This window comes from Nicotiana sylvestris, chromosome 6 (genome assembly GCF_000393655.2).
Source record: "Nicotiana sylvestris chromosome 6, ASM39365v2, whole genome shotgun sequence".
Classification (NCBI taxonomy): domain Eukaryota; kingdom Viridiplantae; phylum Streptophyta; class Magnoliopsida; order Solanales; family Solanaceae; genus Nicotiana; species Nicotiana sylvestris.
Genome location: NC_091062.1, coordinates 53,211,822 through 53,233,018, shown reverse-complemented (window position 1 = coordinate 53,233,018; position 21,197 = coordinate 53,211,822). Strand labels below are relative to the sequence as shown.

The 21,197-nt window shown below is 40.0% G+C and overlaps 1 protein-coding gene across 1 annotated transcript; it reads right to left on the bottom strand.

Moving 5' to 3' along the window:
* Positions 1–1,049: 1,049 nt before the first annotated feature.
* Positions 1,050–5,607, bottom strand: LOC104242849 (cellulose synthase-like protein E6). The gene is made up of 8 exons (XM_009797957.2): positions 5,222–5,607; positions 3,861–4,179; positions 3,418–3,558; positions 3,201–3,332; positions 2,815–3,027; positions 2,454–2,678; positions 1,869–2,216; positions 1,050–1,721 (listed from the first exon to the last, which is right to left on the bottom strand). Exons 1-8 carry the CDS (start codon positions 5,515–5,517, stop codon positions 1,185–1,187), a joined length of 2,211 nt encoding a protein of 736 aa, XP_009796259.1. The 5' UTR covers positions 5,518–5,607; the 3' UTR covers positions 1,050–1,184.
* Positions 5,608–21,197: the final 15,590 nt, after the last annotated feature.

Sequence of the window (21,197 nt, the reverse complement as noted above, 5' to 3'; positions counted from 1 at the left end):
ATTTCTATATCTTAAAATCTGTCATTGTTGTTATCAATTATTATATCTCGTCGACTAATTAGAAAACTAGTCAACTGGTAGCGATTAATTTTAAAAATAAACAATTCATCCCCCCCTCCCGTACTTTCACCAGCATATTATGCTAGACTGATATATTATATTGGAACTTCAGTATATTGTACTAGAAGTTCAATATATTATACTGGAATATACTGGAACTCCAATACCTACTGGAGTTCCACTATAATATACTGGAATATTTTTCGGATTTTGAACAGTGTTTTCGTTCAGATTTATCTTTACATGAAAAGTGGCTAAATTTCGATTACTTTTGAAATTGTGGCTATTTTTGAATAACCACTTGTAAATCTGATTATTTTTGAATTTCTCCCTTTTAATTGACTAGTCTAGACCTTCATTTGAAAGGGCCTCCAGATGTTAGCCCAGCATGGTCCTAAACGGGCCGCAGCTGCCCTTGAGCTTGCTGCTCAAATTTTCTTTTATTTTCAATGTAATCTATGAGATAGTTAATCTTTCGTGTGGAGAAAATCTTTTAAATAGTAGATGTGGATAACTGTTAGTTTGAGTGCCTGCATAAATTATTAAAGAACTTGATTCTTTACCGTATTCCTTAAATGTGAAGTAAATAAACAGTAAAGTAAACACAAAAAATTTTACATGAAAAATCACTCAGCTCAAAAGGTGCAGAAAATATACTATGTAGGATTTTCAACTTCAACTCCACTAGAACAATGAGCCAAAAATGTATCAATTACAAGACTGTAATTCAATACTCTCCAGTACTCCTACTACGACTATTTGATTACAAGTTACTCTAACTTGTAAAGCAAACACACTCCAACTCACTAATTGTATGTGCCACTTGATTATAACTCGATTTCCTAAAACATATTCACTAGACTGACTCTCAAGAAATGAATATATAGTGCCACATAAATTGAGATGGAGAGAGTATAATATATTAAATTATTTGTTATAAATATTAGTAAATCAACATTTTTCATTTTTAAACTTTACATGGTCAGTAATCAATTATTTTGGAAACTTACATTTTTTTATTATTTAATAACTTAAATATATTGTTAAATAGTAATAACATCATTTAAATTTTTGTACATATTTGTACGAGCACACCATAAAGCACGTATCCTAAGTCTACTAATCTAAAAAATAGGTAGCAGATATGCTATTGATACTAGGACGACAGATCGTACCAAAACAGAGGACGAGAAGCTTCCCTTGTCGCTGCGGAAAAACAGTGCTTCATACACTGGGACATTCACTAGAACTATTAATCCACATAGAATAACTTGTGGCACAGTATTTACCACTCCATCTAATGCAAGTTTCTTGATTCCCCAAATGAAACTAATCAGGTTAACCAATGCAAGTGTTGCTGTGATAGTGAACATGGCAGAACAACTGCCAAACTCCATGATCTCTTGCTCGTATCTTCTCCGGACATCGTCGTCTACTACCTTTGTTGTGAGCGCAAATGCTGTCTGAGAGAGGCCTAATTGCTTAATCACTGAATCTATGAATGCGAAGAAGTACGCAGTTGTCCGTCGAATCATCCACATTCTTTGCAAGTTCCACCATGACTTGGGTGTATCACCGCAGCTCATGGCTTCAGCCAAGGAATACACAAACTTCAAGGTGAAAAGCACATATGCAAAAGGCAAGAACCATAGGCTTGACACCTGCGACATAACATGTGTCAGAAGACATAATTAAGTAAATAAAAATATTATATCTGAGCAAACAGATGTGATTGGCAGGTGATAAAGAATCAGGCTCTCACGTGAATAGACAAGTTGAAGACATAATTAAATAGTAAAACCGATTACCTCTGGGAATAGAGAGACGCCATGAAGCAGACATAGAGAAGGAACCAACACATAAAACAGCGTAGGAACAGAAACAGGAGCCCAGAGAAGGTAAATACAATATCCCATTTGGGCAGCCAATTTGATTTTTCCATGGCCATATATGAAGGGGCAGTATTTGGATATGAAAATTTGGAACAAGCCTTCTGACCACCTCTTATGCTGAACAAGAGCAACGTCTAAGATTGTTGGAGCTACACCCAAAAAGGCAGGTTTACTGGGATTATAGTACACTGATTTCCATCCTCTGCATTGGATTGTTAATCCTGTGATTATATCTTCCACAGGACACCCATACATCAGCCCCATCTGAAAACAAATTGCATAAATCAAACATATGTTATCATCTTTTGCTAGAATATGCTTATGGGCTGACACTGTTGAAAGTTCACTATGGGGTACTAGCACTCCTACCAAAGATGACTTCATTCTCAAATTCGGACTCGAAACATTTGATTAAGGGAGGAGAAACTTTTACCACTATATTGTCCCAGCGGGTGGTATCTGTTCTAGAAAATGCATACGCGAGGATGAAGAAATTAGTACCTGTTTTCCCCATTGAGTCCCCTCTTCATAGCTACAGTTTGCAACAACTTTTGATGCTTCCTCTAGTTCTTCCACAGTTTTATAGGTGCATTTTTCTCCCTTATTATTCCATTCAACACTATAGTCCTCAGAGACTTTTCTGCCACAGAGACTTTCCCTTCTGTGAAAACACCCTGTGCCACAATACAAAGCTGCTCCATAACCTCCTAATCCAGCTAGTTCAATCTACATTTGTGGAGATTCCAAGTTTTTAAATTCATCAACATGTCTTTGAATGTTAATAAAATAGTACTTACTTCATTTCCATACAGCAATAGAATTGAAAAATGGTTTTCAAAGCGTGATCATTTCTACAGATTACCTCATGAGTCACTCGAGCCACATTTCCATAAATGTCATTTTTGGTTGCATTATTATAACGCTGAGGATACTGAACGTAGGCTATCTCGTGCCCTTCCTTTTCGTCCATGAAGAAGCACAGTGATTCTCTTATTGCATCTGGATCGTTTGAGTACATGTCGCAGTCCAAGTTAAGGATGATGGGCGCATTGCTTATTTGTGACGAAACTCGTATCTATAAAATGTTTTTATACTATTAGTATACAACAACAACAACAACAACGACCCAGTATAATCTCATAAGTGGGGTCTGGGGAGGGTTATACTATTAGTATATATAACTTAAATCCTTAAAAAACGAAAATGAATTGAAGTTGTATAAGCAGAAATTATCATTGTTTTATTTACCAATGAGTTCATTGATCCGGCCTTGAAGTTATGAGTCCACTTTGGCTTTTTCTCTCGTGACATATAGACAAGTGTTGGCAGTGGATTTCCATCCACGTCAGCCATGTCATGGTTCCTTCCATCTATTAGAATCTGAAAGGACACAAAGTAGATCTTTTATTCTTTGTTCTTTTCTTTTTTGACCTTAATAAATGCTAGTAACAAGAGAATATATTACCTGAACAATTGAGTGATGATCATGCTTTGTTACTTTTGAGTTCCATTCCGAGAACCCTTTGTGCTGAGCCTTAATTTCACTGGGGATGCTTCCACTTTTTATCGCGGCCTCAATCCTGGTTTTCATCTCTTCATATAATTTCTGAAGAAAGTTTGTAAGGAACACATGATTTAGTGTTAATTAAGGGTCCGTAGAGGTAGAAAATTCAACAAATATTTTAGTAGCCCGCCCAACTTGTCCAAATTTAAATTAACTGAGTTATGACCTGTTTGTTGACCTGACCCATGGAGTTGGAGGATTGGATTATATATGACCCGTTATTTGACATATCCGATCAATTCTATTAGTTTGACTTGTTTTAATCCGCCCATGTTTAACTCAACTCACCTATTTGCCACCTCGACAAGTATTTTCAATTTTGAGAAAAAAAGGCAAGTTCTCACCTTGGTATTGAACCATTCTTGAGCAAAAACTTTATCGTCTAAACTGCATGAATCTTTAAAATAGGCAGCAGGAGACCTGGGCTCCACATTGAATTTCTTGCAGAAAGGAATCCAATATTTTGAGAATTGAGAGACCTCAAGGAGAGCATAAAACGTATATTCTGAACCCCCATCATCTGAAAGGTAAACACTTAACTTTTGTGGAGGATAATTATATGACATCACTGACAATATTGTATTAATCACCAGTGTTGGAGGCTCCATTATAGGATCTGCTGTGCAAACGAATATGTCCACACCTGGCAACTTCTCCTCGTATCTACAAATTGAAAACAAGATTAATTCAAAATTTAAACTTCAATGGATTCAACTCTTATCACTAAATTCATGATACTTTAGAATTATGGATTTCAAATTATAATTTTTTTTATAATTTTTATAATTGATATATAAATTTGGTATATATATATATATATATATATATATAAAGATAATCTAAATAGACAAATTGATTAGGCCGAATAATTCCATATGTATAGAAATATCATTATTTAATTGATCAAAGTTCATGCAATTTATTACTCCAGCCGTTTTAATTTATGTGAGCAAATTTGACTGAGCAAGAAGTTTAAGAAATAAGAAAAAAACTTTTGAATTTGTGGTATAAAATGAGGCACATATATTTTGTGTGGCTATAAGTCATTGCATAAAGGTAAATTGTTTCCAAATATGAAAAGAGATCATTCTTTTTCGCACGGACTAAAGAGGAAATGAGTTCATATAAATTGAAACGAAGGGAGTAATAAAAATAATAATTTATTTATTAATTATTACTTTTTCCATTTCAATTTAGATAATTTAGTTTGACTTGACATAAAGTTTAATAAAAAAAAAAAAGAAGAAGACTTTTGAAACATATGGTCTTAAAAGCTTAAGGGGCAAAAGTTTTATGGGCCATAATATTTGTATGACAATAAAAACTTTTCATTAAGGGTAAAATGAGTAAAATAAAAATTTAAAATTAAATTATTTCTAAATATAAAAATGTGTCATTTTTTTTTGAAAACAGACTAACAATGAAAGTATGCCATTTAATTTGAGATGGATGGAGTAATATTTTGGTCAATCATTGAATAAAATCAACTAAAAGGGAAATCATTTCGCCCTTTTATATTTTATTTTATTCGATTACAAGTCCGCAGAATCTCGATAGTAGTTCCATGAACAATTCTGTGCGGGATCAAATTTTTTTTAATAGTGAAAATACTATAAAGCGCGACCCAAAATACATTATACGAAAATCAAAATCAGAATAACGAGAAAAAAATATGCGCTCTGTGTGGAATGATAAGAGAGCGAACCTGAGGGAGAGTCTGTTCTTGAAAGGAAAACGATATATAACATCCAAACGAGCAGACTGAGTGATAATCCAGTAGAAACCAAAGACAAGCTCAGATAAGAACATTCCTATCCATGCCCATCTCCCAGATTCACCTCTTCTTGGCATATTAATCAATCTGTATATCCATATCAAGCAAATACCCACAAACACTGTTGAAGCAAATAACTTGTAAATATTTCTTCCTCTAGCTGCCTTTGACTCAAATAATGAAAGATTCAAATTAGTTTCTTCTCTTCTACTTCCATCTTTCCCCATCTCTCTCTCTAGCTGCCAGATGCACAAACAGAGCAACAAAGCTATGGACTTTATTATAGTTCCGTTGTTAGTTTACTTGATGTGACGTAGTTCGGAGTAGGGTATCAACTTAATAATTTTTATATAAATTCAGACATAGAATTTTGATCTTATTTAAAATAAAATATATATATTTAAAAACTATATAAAAAGTATTACGTATAATTTATAATAGCTAATAATTCAAGATTTAAAAAAATATTTGTCGAGAAACGTATTCGAGTAAGAAATATATCGAAACAAACAGCATATTATAATATAGAAAGAAATCAACTAATTGAGATAAGATTGACTTGGGCGGCTACTGTTAAAATGCTGGATATCAAAGTTTGTACTTTGCTAGGTGCGGCAGTTTATTGCATATATAAACATAGGGGGACCATATATATTAAAATAAACAGGACGGCTATGTAATTTATGTGTGTCACTATCAGATATCAGTGTACCATAGCGTACCAATTTAAAAATTGATTCAAAAGAGAGTGGAAAATATGAGAATATAGTCAGAACCAAAATGTGGTTTTTTTTTACTCAAACACACAAATAGGTGGTTAAAAAAAGTTATATTTTTATATATAGCGCCACAATACCTGACGCTATACATTAACAGTAACCGGACCGTTAATGTATAACGCCAGATATTGTGGCGCTATACTGTAAAAGCTGACATGGCCAGGTATAGCGCCACAATACCTGGCGCTATACATAGCGCATTAATGTATAGCGCCAGGTATTGTGGCGCTATACATAGATTTTTTATACCCCCCCTCCGTCTTCTTCTCCGATTCCATCCATCCCCCATTTTTTTAAAACTCTTCCCCACTTCTTTCCCCCCACTCCCCTCCCGATTCTGCCCGTTTTTGTAAAAAAAAAAAAAAATTGGGTCCCCCCGACACATAAAACTCGAAGAAAAAGGGTCTCACATTCGAGTAGAGTTTCGTGCTATTGTTGATTCACAATTCCGGAGTCAAAATTTCAATCTTTTTGTTTTGCCAAAATTCTAAATCGAGGTATTTCGATTTATTTTAAGTTGAAACATTTATAATAATGTATATTATTTGATTTGTATGTGTTATATTTCGGTTTGTGTTTTTTTTCGAAACTAGCATGTTAAATTTATCTGAATTTAATATTAGTGTTTTTAATAAAATATAAATTAGTAAAATAAACTTGTCTGTTAATATCCTGATTTATATATATGTTTTTTATTCCGTTTTTGTATTTTATTTGCAATTAAATTTATTTGTTGTTTATGCTTAGTTTAGATTATTTTTTAGCGTAGTAAAATCCAGACCTTTTTAGCGTAGTAAAACGTAGACACTTATAGCGTAGTAAAATTTAGAGTCTTGTAGCGTAGTAATATGTAGTATTTTAGCTTAGAATTCTTTTTGTTTAAGTATCTTATACTGGTATTTGAAAATGCAAACTTTGTACAATTAAGTTAATAATTGTAACACACATAATTAGTAATTTGTACAATTAAGTTATTAAAAAATATGAATTTAAATTATAATAAAAACACATTAGGTAAATATATATATAATTTGTACAATTAAGTTATTAAAAAATAATAATTTAAATTATAATAAACACATAATTATATATATATAATTTGTACAATTAAGTTATTAAAAAATAATAATTTAAATTATAGTAAAAACACACACACACACACACACACATATATATAATTTGTACAATTAAGTTATTAAAAAATAATAATTTAAATTATAATAAAAACACACACACACACACACACACACACACATATATATATATATATATATATATATATATATATATATATAATTTGTACAATTAAGTTATTAAAAAATAATAATTTAAATTATAATAAAAACACACACACACACACATACACACATATATAATTTGTACAATTAAGTTATTAAAAAATATGAATTTAAATTATAATAAAAAACACATAATTATTAATGATAGTTTAATGATAGTTTACAGTTGACTACATGGACATGACTATACATCCCGGCCCTCGGAGGTTGGATCTATTAGCCCTACAGCCCCAACATAGATCCGAATATATATGGGACGGACAGTTGCTTACGCAGACTTTCCGGGCTAGGAGAGTGGATCTATTGTGGGAGTTTTTGAGTCCTCCCCACGTTCTACATCCCCGCGTGGTCCATTACCTAGAGGAAATGAGATTATATAGGATTATTAGGATTGGCCGGATACAGCTCGACTATGCTTTGATCATGGCCTTGATTGAGCGCTGGCGACCGGAGACACACACTTTCCATTTGCCAATCGGCGAGGCCACCATCAGACTGCAGGACGCTGAGATTTTATATGGCCTGTCTGCTGATGGCTTGCCAGTTTAACTGCCTGCGACCATGAGATATTATTCGCGGCAGGCATATTGGGATATGCTGCACATGCTTACGGGTTTCATGCCGGAGGACGAGGAGGTAGTGTCTGGGTCCAGTCGTATACAGTTGGTCCCCATTAGAGACCACCTGGTGCAGATCCACCATACTATCACCAACGAGTCAGTGGAGGTGGATGTACAGCGATATACGAGGCTGCTGTTGCTCCTTCTATTTGGGGGGGTCTTGTTCCCGAACACTTCGGGGAACCTAGTGAGCCTCCATTTTTTGCATTATATTGCCCGGTTCGAGGATACAACCATCTACAGCTGGGGTGGTGCTGTCATCTCATACCTGTACAGGCAGATGTGCCGGGATTGCATCGGCACACAGAGAGACGTTTGTGGCTTTCTGCCGCTTCTACAGGTGACAATATATTCAAATAATATGTCCATTAGTTACAATTCTACTTAGTTATAGTTAATCTTATAATTTACGTCAACTTTGTATGTTAGGTTTGGGCCTGAGAGCGATTTCTGCAGTTTCAACCACCTCTACCACAACTACTGGCTAATGTAGAAATTCTGCAACTCCCTCTAGCCTGTAGGTGGGTTATGCGTCGTACTCTTGCACGAGAGTATGATGCCCATCATAATCTCCCCCTCTGCAGGGATGTGTTGGATCTGCTGGATGACGCACAGGTGAATATCTAACTAAACTTACCTGTTATAGATTAACTTAGTGTTGCGCATACTAACTTTTTGTGTTCTTATTTGATAGTTCATCTGGATGCCGTATAGCGATGAAGTGATAGGTACCCTGCTAGCGTATTGCACATTCGGCCGACATATTTGGAGGGCTTCTGTCCCGCTCATATGCCTCGATATTGTCGAGCATCATGCCTCCGAGCGGGTATTTCGCCAGTTTGGCATGCCGCAGCCTATACCGACTCCGCCTGCATGGCATGCTTTACATTATGAGAGGGATGATCGGTCCAGGGCGGACGACACATTTATGGCATGGCTTAACGAGCAGTTGGGTACTTGGGACAGGCGAGGGGACTTGACCCCACCTCCGCAGCACTTTCCTATTCAACGTTATATGGCATGGTACCGCACTATTTCCCGACTTTTTATCAGGAACCTAGTTCATCAGGCACACGGTCGGTACGTCCCATACGCCGGGAGACACGAGGCCCTGGTATGTTTTCTGTTATTATTAATTATATACCTGTAATTTAGTGTCAAATATGTAGTTTATATTTTTTACTTTGTGCAGGCGATTGGATTGCATACCATCTATCATATGGGGCAGTAGATGCAGAGTTATGTCCACGATCCTATGGCCATGCAGGAGTATAGTCGTCGATTCATGGATGTGGCTGCCCAGACACTGCAGCGAGCCCGATCAGATCAGCGTTTGGCACACGAGGCTGATTATATGGACCCAATGCAGTACCATCGAGGTCGTGGTATCCCACGAGCTAGTGGTGCCCGACGTGCAGGTGGTGCTGAACGACGTGGTCGTGGGCGGAGAGGAGGTGGTCCCCAGCAAGGGGGCGTTGAGGCTCCTGCTGCTGATGTTGCTGCTGATATGGCAGGTGGCATGCATGAGACGGACATGCCGTCTTACAGCCTTGGAATTTATCACACTCCAGTGCCATCGCAGGTGACCCCATAGGGTCAATTATTGATCACGGGCTCGGATATTCAAGGAGTGGACTGGGGTAGATACTTCCCAGGCCTGTCCACCACTGTTGAGGATCGACCGACCCGAGATTTTTATAGTGGGCGTCGACTGAGTTATGGCTCTACATCACATGCGCAGGTATGAATTTATTAGTATTGAATTTGAATTTGTTTTAACTGTAACTTATTTATTTTATTTAACTTTATTAATTTCCTTTTTAAGGGTTCATGCGATGCTGCGACAGATGACTATATTCAGGATCCAGACATGATGATGGTAAGACAATATAAATTGTTGTGAATTGTTATGTATTTTCCTACACTAAGTTTCATATTATTATGTAGCCTTCTACTGGAGCTGACAGCACCATGGATACATGTCATCCTGCGCCGCATCCAGCTATAAGGAGACGACTTGATGATGATGATCCTGATAGCGTACCCGGGCGGGAGGGGATGCGCCTCAGGCCAACGGCTGCATTGAGACACACCGGATGCGGGACACATTGACATTGCCCAGACAATATTTTTGTATAAATTAACAACAATATTTAATCGAATATGCTCATTACTTTTTTTAGTTCTCCATTCATTTGATAGTTTCATAAAATAAAATGTAGAACAACACAAGCAGTTAAACTTAACTTCAACTTCAATTAAAATAAAATTTAGTACAACAAACAAGGAAAACATTACTACAGCCCAAACACAAACATAGCAGGCCAACACAATCAAAATACATGAAATATGAAAAATACACTAAACACATACATGGCCTGTTTAGCCCCTGTTGCCATTTATTTTCCGCTCCAACCACTTAAATCGTTCTTGCAGTTGTTCTTTTACTTCTTCTACCTCTTTCAGTTTCGCCTTAACCTTCTCAAGTTCCAATTTATATTTTTTTTACGTTCCTTTTGTGCTTCACAATTCCATTGCGTTTTCCATTTTTCTTCTCCCACCTCCTTCAGTTTCGCCCTCAAGTCTGCAATAATTGTATTGCTTTCTTTTTCTTTTTCTCGTTGTCTTAAACACGTATTATAAAGAAACTGCAGTTGTTCTCTGTAACATTCCTGATAACATGGTTCATCGACCCATTCCTGAAAATCACAAATAGGTTCACCGGGAACCTTGTAAAACTGGTTCATACAGTTCCAGTAGCGGCGTCCAACTTTACCACCGTCCGAACAATTTTGCATCAAGCATGCTATTCCACAGTTGCACTTTGGTGGACGAAGAGGTTGATCCATTTGTGAAATAAATTTGTCTGTAATGTAAAAAAACCTTACTTGTATTGAAATATTTGCTTTTACTAAATTTTGAGCACACAAAATAATTACAATGAGCCCGTTATTTATAGGCGAGAGAAAACACACATAACGTCTTATGTAATGACGCTATATTTTGCATGTTAAATATCATGATGTTGACAAGACAACTTTATGTCAGCTGGTCAGCTTTTTCAGTTCGACAAGACAACACACACATAACGTACTATGTAATGGCGCTATATTTTGCGTGTTAAATATCATGATGTTGACAAGACAATTTTATGTCAGCTGGTCAGCCTTTTCAGTTTGACAAGACAACAAATATACGGATAGTTTTATTAAATTAATATTTAAATAGGTAAAATGGAAAAGTACAAATCATAGTTAACAAACATAATTTTATTTCATAAATCTTGCAACATAGACATAACAACTAATTATTACAACATAAACTCATGGGTAGTTAGGTACACTTGAAGAACACCCACCACGAGCTTGATTAGTTTTGCTACCCAAACCAGCTGAAGGACATTTATGATGGTCGTGTCCTGTTTGCGAGCATATACCACATTTGCGCGCATAAACGATGTCACTAACATCTATTTGGTTCCGTATACGCGTTCTCTTCTGCACCTGTCTTTTACGCAAATAGGACTTGTTACACACCATTTTAAATGGTTCCGGAGGCCAATAATGCTCAGCACCCACTGGCTGCAACTGACCACTATATGTGTTTAGGTACTTGGAAACACTATATTGTTGATCAACATAGTTGGTCTCCGCATAACCAACACGTTGAAAACACTTGATGGCATGTGAGCAAGGCATGTGGTAAATGGACCATTTCCCACAGGAGCATAACCTTGCAGATTCATTTACAGTATGTACATTATTACCTCAATTATTATGGATAGCGGTGCAAACTTCAAAAACACCTCTTTCGTTATCATACTGCAAAAATGAATGCCAATGTGCTCGCCGTCTGTATTTCTCAAATCTCTTCATAGGCACTAGCATAAATTCAACACCCCTCTCCATCAATTCCGTTGCAGCTGCAGACCGTTCAACAAACCTCTCCGCCATCTGCTTGAACGACATCCACACCATGGCTGTGATGGGCAATCCTCTTGCTGACTTTAATAACCCGTTGAAGGACTCTGACACGTTTGTAGTAAGAATTCCCTATCATCTAGCACCATTCGCATGCAACGTCCACTTTTCAGGGTCATGTCGCATTAACCAACAATAGGCTGCCTCGTCTTCTTGCCTGATAGAATCCATATGCCTCCGGAATTTATGCTGTTGGTGGTCTGTTGCTGCCATCCACATCAAATCATGTAGATCCTTGTTGGGATGTGCCTTCTGGAAATTGGCCTTAAAGTGCCTCACACAGTAACAGTGGTATGCATAAGGTTCTTGCCATGCAGGCAAGTTCTCCATAGAGCTTAATATACCACCGTGCCGATCAGATATTAGACAAATACCTGAACGCTGTTTGACAACGTGCTCTTTCAGGTGGTTCAAAAACATCGTCCACGTCTCTATGCTTTCATTGGCACAAATAGCAAAAGCTAGAGGAAATATCTATCCATTAGCATCCACTGCCACGACTATCAATAGCTTGATATCGTACTTTCCATAGACATGAGTTCAGTCTATGGATATTACGGGCCGGCAATGCAAAAAACCATCAATTGCTGGCTTAAACGCCCAGAACACGTAATTGAATATGTATTCTGGTGTTCCCGGACTCTGCTCAAGCTTCCACTCAACAACTGTCCCGGGGTTAAAGTGCTGCAGTGCGGCCATGTACTTTGGCAGAGATGCAAATGACTTATCCCAATTACCGTAGACAATTTCAAATGCTCGTTTGCGCCCAAGAAATGCCTTTCTTTTCGTAATGGTATGGCCATATTCCTGGTGGACTGATGTAATGCACTCTTTGATTGTATACCTTATGGATGCTTCGAGGTGCGGAATAAGTACAAGAGATATCAAGTCAATATCCAAGCTGAAGTGATTACCGTTGAATGTGTCCATTTCGCATGTGTGGGTGGGAATATATTTACCCACTTTCCACATACCTGTCTTCTTCTTGGTCGCACGCAACATCCAATTACATGGCCAAAACCACCTGTGGCAAACAACCTTGTATACCATCGGACTTGACTCCCATACCTGCATCTCACGACACTCTTTTACGTTGTGCATTTTACAAGCCCTGCTTAAGCGTGCTTTATCAGGAAAAAGCATCCCCTTTGCAAGAACCGTTGGTCTAGACTCATCCCACTTGCTGTCCGGATTTCATCAAAATCCCTTGTGAGAGCTTCCACATCCGGCACGGTTGGCAAGCTATCAATGTAAGGAATCTCCCTTGAATGAAACGACACTTCGGACTCGTACACTCTTCGTCTAGGTGGGTCTCTCTTCAAATCAGGTCCTTCCTCCTCATCCTGTTCATCACCTTCCTCACGAAAAAGGGTGTCTCGTCTCCGGATTCATCGACATTGTTATCGTAATCACTGTTCTGTTCCTCACTCTGTGCATCTGCCAGATCCCGATGTAATACGTCGTTTTCCGTCAATTGAGTGAGTACAGGTGGTTCAACTTGCTCGTTTTCACTGCACAACTAACAAAAATATAAGCTACTGAATTAATAAATGATATCCATATGGTTTTATATCACTTCACTTACAAGTCATAATGTGATGAAATTCCATGATGGACGTTTTCAATTAGGTGATGACTACCGGATGGGCCACTTGTAAAATTCATATCCGGCCGGTACCCCTATTAAATATATGAGCGTTAATACAAATTCAAGTACGCCAAAAATTTACATAATTAACACAAATAAAAATTAAAGCTTACCACTCGTCTTGTGAATTATGGAAAGCAGAGTATAAATTATTTTCTCGTTGCTCATTCGCTGCTGGTGATAAGTTTAAATCAATGAAAACTCTTTCATCCGGAACCTGTCCGGCAAAAACTGCTCCAGAATAACCACCCGATGACTGAGGGTTATCTCTGCTACGCACAACCTCGTTTTTGGGAACGTCTTCGACCTTCACGTACATCTCCAACATTGTGATTACAAGAAATTCCCGACATTCGTCCGGAGTCCTCAAAAAATCACTCAAAGTTTCATCATCGTCGATGTTAAACTCCGAGTAAAAAACAACCCCTTGCGGAGTGACGGAATACGGATATCTTCCGGTTACTTTAACTGTAACTGAACGTTTCCTCACACTCAGTTTTTGCATAATAACGATATCAATTTATCGTACTCTATTGTAAGTGGCAATTTAACATGACACTGAGCATGTAAACTATAGCCCACAGAATTATTCTCCATCACAACCTCACCCCCCCAATATAATGAAACTCTTATTCTACGCTCTTCAGACATAATGAAAAACTATTGGAGAATTTAAGAATAATAAACGTTTCAACAAGAGTTAACAAATTTTTTTGGATGAATTTCTATACAATCCTAACCTCTTTATATAGGAAATGGCTAGCCGGTTTTTTTTATATGTATAGCGCCAAAAACGTTGGCACTATACGCTTTTGAATTATTGAAGTCCAAAATTATTGGTAGGGCCAGGAAAATCTATGTATAGCGCCACAATACCTGGCGCTATACATACCAGGAAAATCTATGTATAACGCCACAATACCTGGCGCTATACATTAACGGTTCCGTTACTGTTAATGTATAGCGCCAGGTATTGTGACGCTATATATAAAAATATAAATTTTTTTTACCATCTATTTGTATAGTTTGAGTTAAAAAAAACCACATTTTGGTTCCGAACTCTCTTTGCCTCTAGTAAGAGATACTGATGATGTTAGCAGGTGAAACAAAAGGACAAAATAGTAATGGGAATTTTGGTCGACAAGGCAACTTTCCACGTCCATTGACTAAAAAAATATCACATAAAATAATCATATTTCACTTGAAGGATATCTTTCGTTAAGAAAATATCATGTGCTTGTCGTGGTTGACTGCACCTTCACTGATAGTTACCTAAATGCCGATGTAATAATGTAGGAAAAAGGGAATAGATGGAATTGGTCAGGTCTATAAGAAACGAAAAACTAAAGTTAGCTACTTTAGTCAAACTAATAATTCGAGTGACATATTATTTTTATTTCACGTGCAACAATATGTAACTATCAATAGTAAGCTAATTTATAGTTTTAAAAAAGTAAAACAAATAACAAATTGTATATATCAAGTTACAATGCATTGATGATGAAGGGGTAAATAGTAGCTGAAGATAATAATCTCTAGAATAATAATAGGTAAAAGAAAGAGAATTGCAGAGTTTTCTTTCATTCAAGATTGATAAGTTTTTTTAAGTCCCTCTTACAAGGTCTTTTGTCCCCCTTATATACTAGAGAGGAAACCTTCCCAATTGTAAGAAACAAAAAATACAAGGAATATTTTTAATGTCCCCTAATGGGTTTACACTTCTACAAGGGTCGTACGGTTTCTCCTTTCGCCTTGGGGTCGTCTTCCTTGGGACGCCAGTTCGGAGTTACCCGATCGTTTGTCGTACTCGTTATAGGTTGTGGTCGGTCAAATTTGGACCCATACAGTTAGTCCCTCCGCTTGTCGAGGTCGCGACCGGATGCGTCCTCGATGAGCGGACTTCATGCATTCTCCTGGAGAAATTTGACCAGTGGGAACGTTATGGCGTGGCCAATGGGAGATGGTCGTCATGTTCAGCAAAATGTCGTGTGGTACACTTCTCCGGGAAGTGATGTCATCCTTACGTGCGTCATCATTACGCAGGTTTTCGAGGCGGGGACTGACGGCTTGGTGATTTGATTCTTGTGTTGTTTCGAAGCTTTTCGCCTCGATTCTGGCGTCTCCAAATCCTATAAATAGGTGGGGGATTTGATTCTTTGAAAAACTTTAGCCATTCCTCTCTTGAAGACCTCTCTCACTCTTTCTCTCTTGCTCTCATATCCTTCTGTTCTTTTTTTGTTCCTCACCTGAAGCTTCTTCTTCCTTCCTCCTTTTGTGTTGATACTCCTTTAAACGATATTATGCCGAGGTCTCGTCGTTCTCGCGAAGAGGTTTCTGAAGCCACCCCGTCATCCACGGTGCCTCCTTCTGACAGCGGAGATGTGGTGGTAGAAGATAGTGACAGCTCTCATACGGTGGAGGAGCTACTACCGAGGCACCCCTCATCCCGGAGTGACTTCCTCAAAGATCCACCTCCTACCCCGAACCCCGTATTTTCTGAGACGGAGCAGGTCCATATTGATGCCTTTCGTATAAAGTATGGCATTCCTGCTCATATAGAAATGATTCCAGCGGGGAGAGATTACGTGGACGTCCATAGACCTAGATACTGTGCTTTCTATGAGTATCCTTTTATGATCGGCTATACCCTTCCTCTCTTCCCCTTAGCGGAAGAATTCTGCAAATTTAACCAAGTTTGCCCAGCATAACCTTCGCCATACATGCTCAAAGTGCTTCTGCTATTGACTAAGTATGCAGAGTTGGCGGAGTGTAGCGTTTCTGTCCACCACCTTTTGCACCCATTCATGCCTGGCTTCCTCAGGGGTACCATGGTGCATTTGAGGCTTCGTGGTACGAAAGGGCTGGTGGTTGGAACGGACGATCGGGCGAGCCGCAAATTCTGGCACAAATACTTCTTTATCAAGACCGAGCATGTTGTTTCTGACTCCGCCAGATTTCAGAGCGGTGGAACGGAGCTCGTAAGTGCCATCATTTGTTATGTTTCTCTCTCTTCTATATTTACTATAAAGTTTATTCGCTTGCCGTTTTGTAGTTATGGGTCGTCCACCTCGCCCCATTGCGGGTATCAAAGATTTTTTAGCCCGCCTATTGTCTCATGCAGCAGAAACTCGAACTTGGCCCGACTTCGTGCAGCATTATGGCCCTAAAGTTTCCTCAAGTAAACGTCTTGCTTACTACTTCATTAGCCATGCGACCTTACTTAATGGTACGGACTTCTATGATGACAGGTCAAGGTGCTTCCAGGCGGAGGGCGCCAGTCCCCGCTTTTTGACAGACCATTACCACTGCACATACACAGTTTGTCTTGAGTGAGTCTATTCGAGAGGGTCGTTCTAAACCTATCCAATTGGGAGATCCGTCTCAAGTCGTGGCCGCGAGGGAAGAGGTTTCTTCGGTACCGACCTCACATCCTTTGGATGAATCCTCTAACAAGAACGAGCTGTTGTCGATGAAAAGGAGGAGACTTGAGCTGGGTAAAGGCGTGGCTACGGACGCTGATGGTAGCGGGGCATCCCGGACAGCCCCTGTGCCTGTGTTCATGGCCGATGCCATTTTGTTGGGAAAATCTCCCCAAGTGGAGGGCATTGGCCCAGGAGTTGGTTCAGTGCACTCTATTGAGGGTGGTGCATCGTCCAACGTTGGGAGGCATCGTGTTGAGGGTGGCAACTCAGGTTCGGATATCGACCTAGAGGATGTTAATGAATTTGTGGGTCGCCATACCCATGCGGAGGTTAGGATGGACCGATCCGACCGTAATGTGGTCGTTCCGGAGAACTACAACTTACTGCTAAACAACGAGCAGGTGGCATTGGCCCTAACTCCTCTATGTGCTGCTCCTGAAAGCGAGATGCTTAGGGCGATAAGTGACGTGGAGTTATCTCAGAAGGTCGCTGGTATGGCCCTGCGGGTAGGTGCCTTTCCTTCTTTTTTCGTCGTTGGGTTGGTGCGATAATCGTCGTTTTATACTTTGTTTCTGACCTCTTCCCTTCTTTTTTGTCAGACCCTCATCATGGAGGTAGAGAGAGAGTGTCGAGAGAGGAGAAGGACGGGCTTTTATGAGAAGATGTCGTCCAAATATCATCAGTATCAGGCTAAGCACCGGGCGATGGCCGACATTTATCATCAGGACCCTGAGTTTCAAGTTTTCTGTGAGGGGCTCAAGTAGCGGGAGGACCAGTTGGAGCGTAAGATTGAGGAGCTGAGGGAGAGGGATGAAGAGCTCATAAAGGTTGTCGCCCGTAACAGTGAGTTGGAGGTCTCCCTTAAGGAGAAGGAGAAAGAGCTCAAGTTGAGCAGGGGGTGACGATTGAGAATGCCGACTTACAGGCGAAGGTGGATGACTTGACCGCTAGGTTTATTACTAAGGTAGCGGAGATTGAGGGGCTTAAGGGCGAGCTGAATGTTAGCACTGATAAGCTGGCGGCAACTATTTCTGAATCTGTATCTTTGGAAGATACCCTCCGCATTTCTAGGTCAGAGTTGACTGAGGAGAAGGAAGCCTCTGGTTGTTGGGTGGCAGGGCTTGAAGGGCATGTCAAAGAACTGGAGACGGAGCTGACCGCACTAAACGGACAAATGGCCTCGTTGAGGGCAGAGGATGCGTGTCGACATTCTCAGCCTTCTACGTCTCGCGCCTCAGCCGATCCGGTTGTGCCCCGTCATTTATACGAGTTGTGGGTCCATGAGGAGGCTCAGCTTGATGTGTATAAGGCTTTTCATGCCGAGGGAAGGGCTACTGAGGTGGAGGTTCAGGCTGTGCACGCCGAAGCTCATGCAGCTCGTGAGTCATGCGAGTATGACCCCCTTACACCTGACGGGGATGATATCAACTCTGATGATGCCAATCGCCTTGCTTCAAATTCGTGGTACGAAGACGCTTACCCCGCTGGGGATGATGTGTAGTCTTAGTTTGTATTTGCTTTTGTTTAGGGATTTTTTCACGGGTCATACTTGGGCTCGTTTGTAGGGGCCAGTGTAAATGATGTTTTGTTGTAATGAAAAATTTACTTTTGTCGTCTTGTTTTTTTTCTTGAGTTCATCGCACACTTGATATCATTGATGCCCTCGACTATTGGGATGTTGCTTAGAACTGTCGTCAAGGTGGGATCTCATTGTAGTTCGAACGAGGTCGAACTTATGTTTTCGTTGATGGCCTTGGCCAATGGGGTGTTGCTTCGACCTGTCGTCGAAGTAGACTCCCGTCATAGTTCGAACGAGGTCGAACTTACATTGTCTTTGATGGCCTTGGCCATTGGAATGTTGCTTCGAACTGTCGTCGAAGTAGAATCCCGTCGTGGTTCGAACGAGGTCGGACTTACATTGTCGTCGATGGCCTTGGCCATTGGGATGTTGCTTCGAACTGTCGTCGAAGTAGAATCCCGTCGTGGTTCGAACAAGGTCGAACTTACATTGCCGTCGATGGCCTTGGCCATTGGGATGTTGCTTCGAACTGTCATCGAAGTAGAATCCCGTTGTGTTTCGAACGAACATTGTTGTCGATGCCCTTGGCCATTGGGATGTTGCTTCGAACTGTCATCAAAGTAGAATCCCATCGTGGTTCGAACGAGCTTGAACTTACATTGTTGTCGATGGCCTTGGCCATTGGGATATTGCTTCGAACTATCGTCGAAGTAGAATCCCATCGTGGTTCGAACGAGGTCGAACTTACATTGTTGGAGATTTGATCGTATTTCCATAGGAAGATGTCACATGTTGACTAGTGGAGATCTGGTTCTACACATACAATGGAGGTTTGATTCCGTAGATACAATGGAGATTTGATTCTGTACATACAATGGAGATTTGATTCCATACATACAATGGATATTCTATTATCTATATGTAGTCCCTTCATTACTTCGACCCAGAGATCATATTGATGGGCCGAGGTAATGAACAACATGTCGATCCTTAAGGCGTCCCCCTTGCCGCCTCGTTAAAAACCTCCCTGGGAAAACCCGATTGGGACAAAACCCGGGTGAGGGAAAAAGAGTACGACTTAGGTGACGCCTTCTTTTAGAAGTGGAAGTACTTGAGATGGGCGACATTCCAGTTGTTTTGGAGTAGTTTTTCCTCCATTGTTTCTAGCTGGAATGCTCCTTTGTTTGTTGCTGCTACGATTTTGTATGATCTGTCCCAGTTCATTCCCAATTTTCCTTCATTAGGGTCTTTTGACGCTTGTGTTTTGGCCTTGAGGACGTAGTCGCCAACTTTGAGTGGTCGCACCTTGGCTCTCTTGTTGTAGTATCTTTCTACTTGCTGCTTATGGGCTACCATTCTTATGTGGGCCATGTCTCTTCGTTCTTCAAGTTCATCCAGATCTTGTAGCCTGCTTTCGTCGTTGCCTGTTCCGCTCTCGTTGGAGTATCTCAAACTGGGCTCCCCGACCTCGACGGGTATGACTGCATTGGTCCCATATACCAGTGAATATGGCGTTTCTCATGTGCTGTTTTTTTGGCGCAATGTAGTATGCCCATAATACTTCCGGTAGTAGTTTAGGCCGTAGCCCTTTAGCTTCCTCAAGTTTATTTTTCAATATATTTAATATTACTTTAGTGGAGGATTCAGCTTGACCATTGGCCGCAGGGTGGTATGGCGTGGAGAGTATTCGTTTGATGTGCTACTTTTCGAAAAACTCAGTCGTTCTTTTTTCTGATGAACTGAGGTCTGTTGTTGCAGATGATTTCTTTGGGGATGCCAAAATGGCATATAATGTTTTTCCATATGAAGGCAATGACCTCCTGCTCGCGTATCTGAGCGTATGCACCTGCTTCCACCCATTTAGAAAAGTAGTTAGTTAAAACCAAAAGGAAGCATACCTTACCTCGTCCTGCTGGGAGAGGGCCAACTATGTCCATTCCCCACTTTATGAATGGCCATGGAGAAGTAACGGAATGAAGGAGCTACCCTACTTGGTGTATCTTAGGGGCGTACTTTTGACATTGTTCACATCTCCTAACATAGTCGGCGACTTCTTTTTTCATGGTGGGCCAGTAGTATCCGGCGTGAATGAGGTATCGAACGAGGGCGCAGTTTCCTATGTGGACGCCGCAGTGCCCTTCGTGTACTTCTTCCAGCACCTACCTTGTTTGATGTGGCCTAAGACATTTGGCTAGAGGGCTGCCGAACGTTCTTTTGTAGAGATCTCCATTTACTAGGATGTACCAGGCTGCCTGCACCCGGAGTTTTTTGGCTTCTTTTTTGTCTTGCGGGAGTTTCCATCCTGCAAATAGGCTACGAAGTGGTTATGTCAGTCCCAAGTTAAGTTTTTAGAATGTACCTCGACGTGGTCTATTGCGGAATGAAGGAAGGTGACCATGTTTTCTTTATTGATATTCTTGGTGGCGCAACCAGTTTAGCGAGGCCATCTGCTTCGATATTTTGCGCCCTGGGTATTTGGTCGAGGTGACATTCATCAAATTCTGGCAGTAGTTTGTGGATTTCTGACTGGTATCTTTGTAGCCTCTGCTCTTTGATTTGGAAAGTCCCGGTGACCTGATTCACCACGAGTTGGGAGTCGCAGTGGAGGACGAGTCATCGAGTGCCATATTTGAGGGCTAAC

Bases quoted from the DNA above. Each gene is read 5' to 3' on its own strand.
- LOC104242849 (XM_009797957.2), bottom strand. From the start codon at position 5,517: ATGGGGAAAGATGGAAGTAGAAGAGAAGAAACTAATTTGAATCTTTCA. The intron at 3,559-3,860 runs GTGAGAACTTGC...AACTTTCTTCAG, and splicing joins AAGAATGGTTCAATACCAAG to AAATTATATGAAGAGATGAA. The intron at 3,333-3,417 runs GTAATATATTCT...GTGTCCTTTCAG, and splicing joins ATCATCACTCAATTGTTCAG to ATTCTAATAGATGGAAGGAA.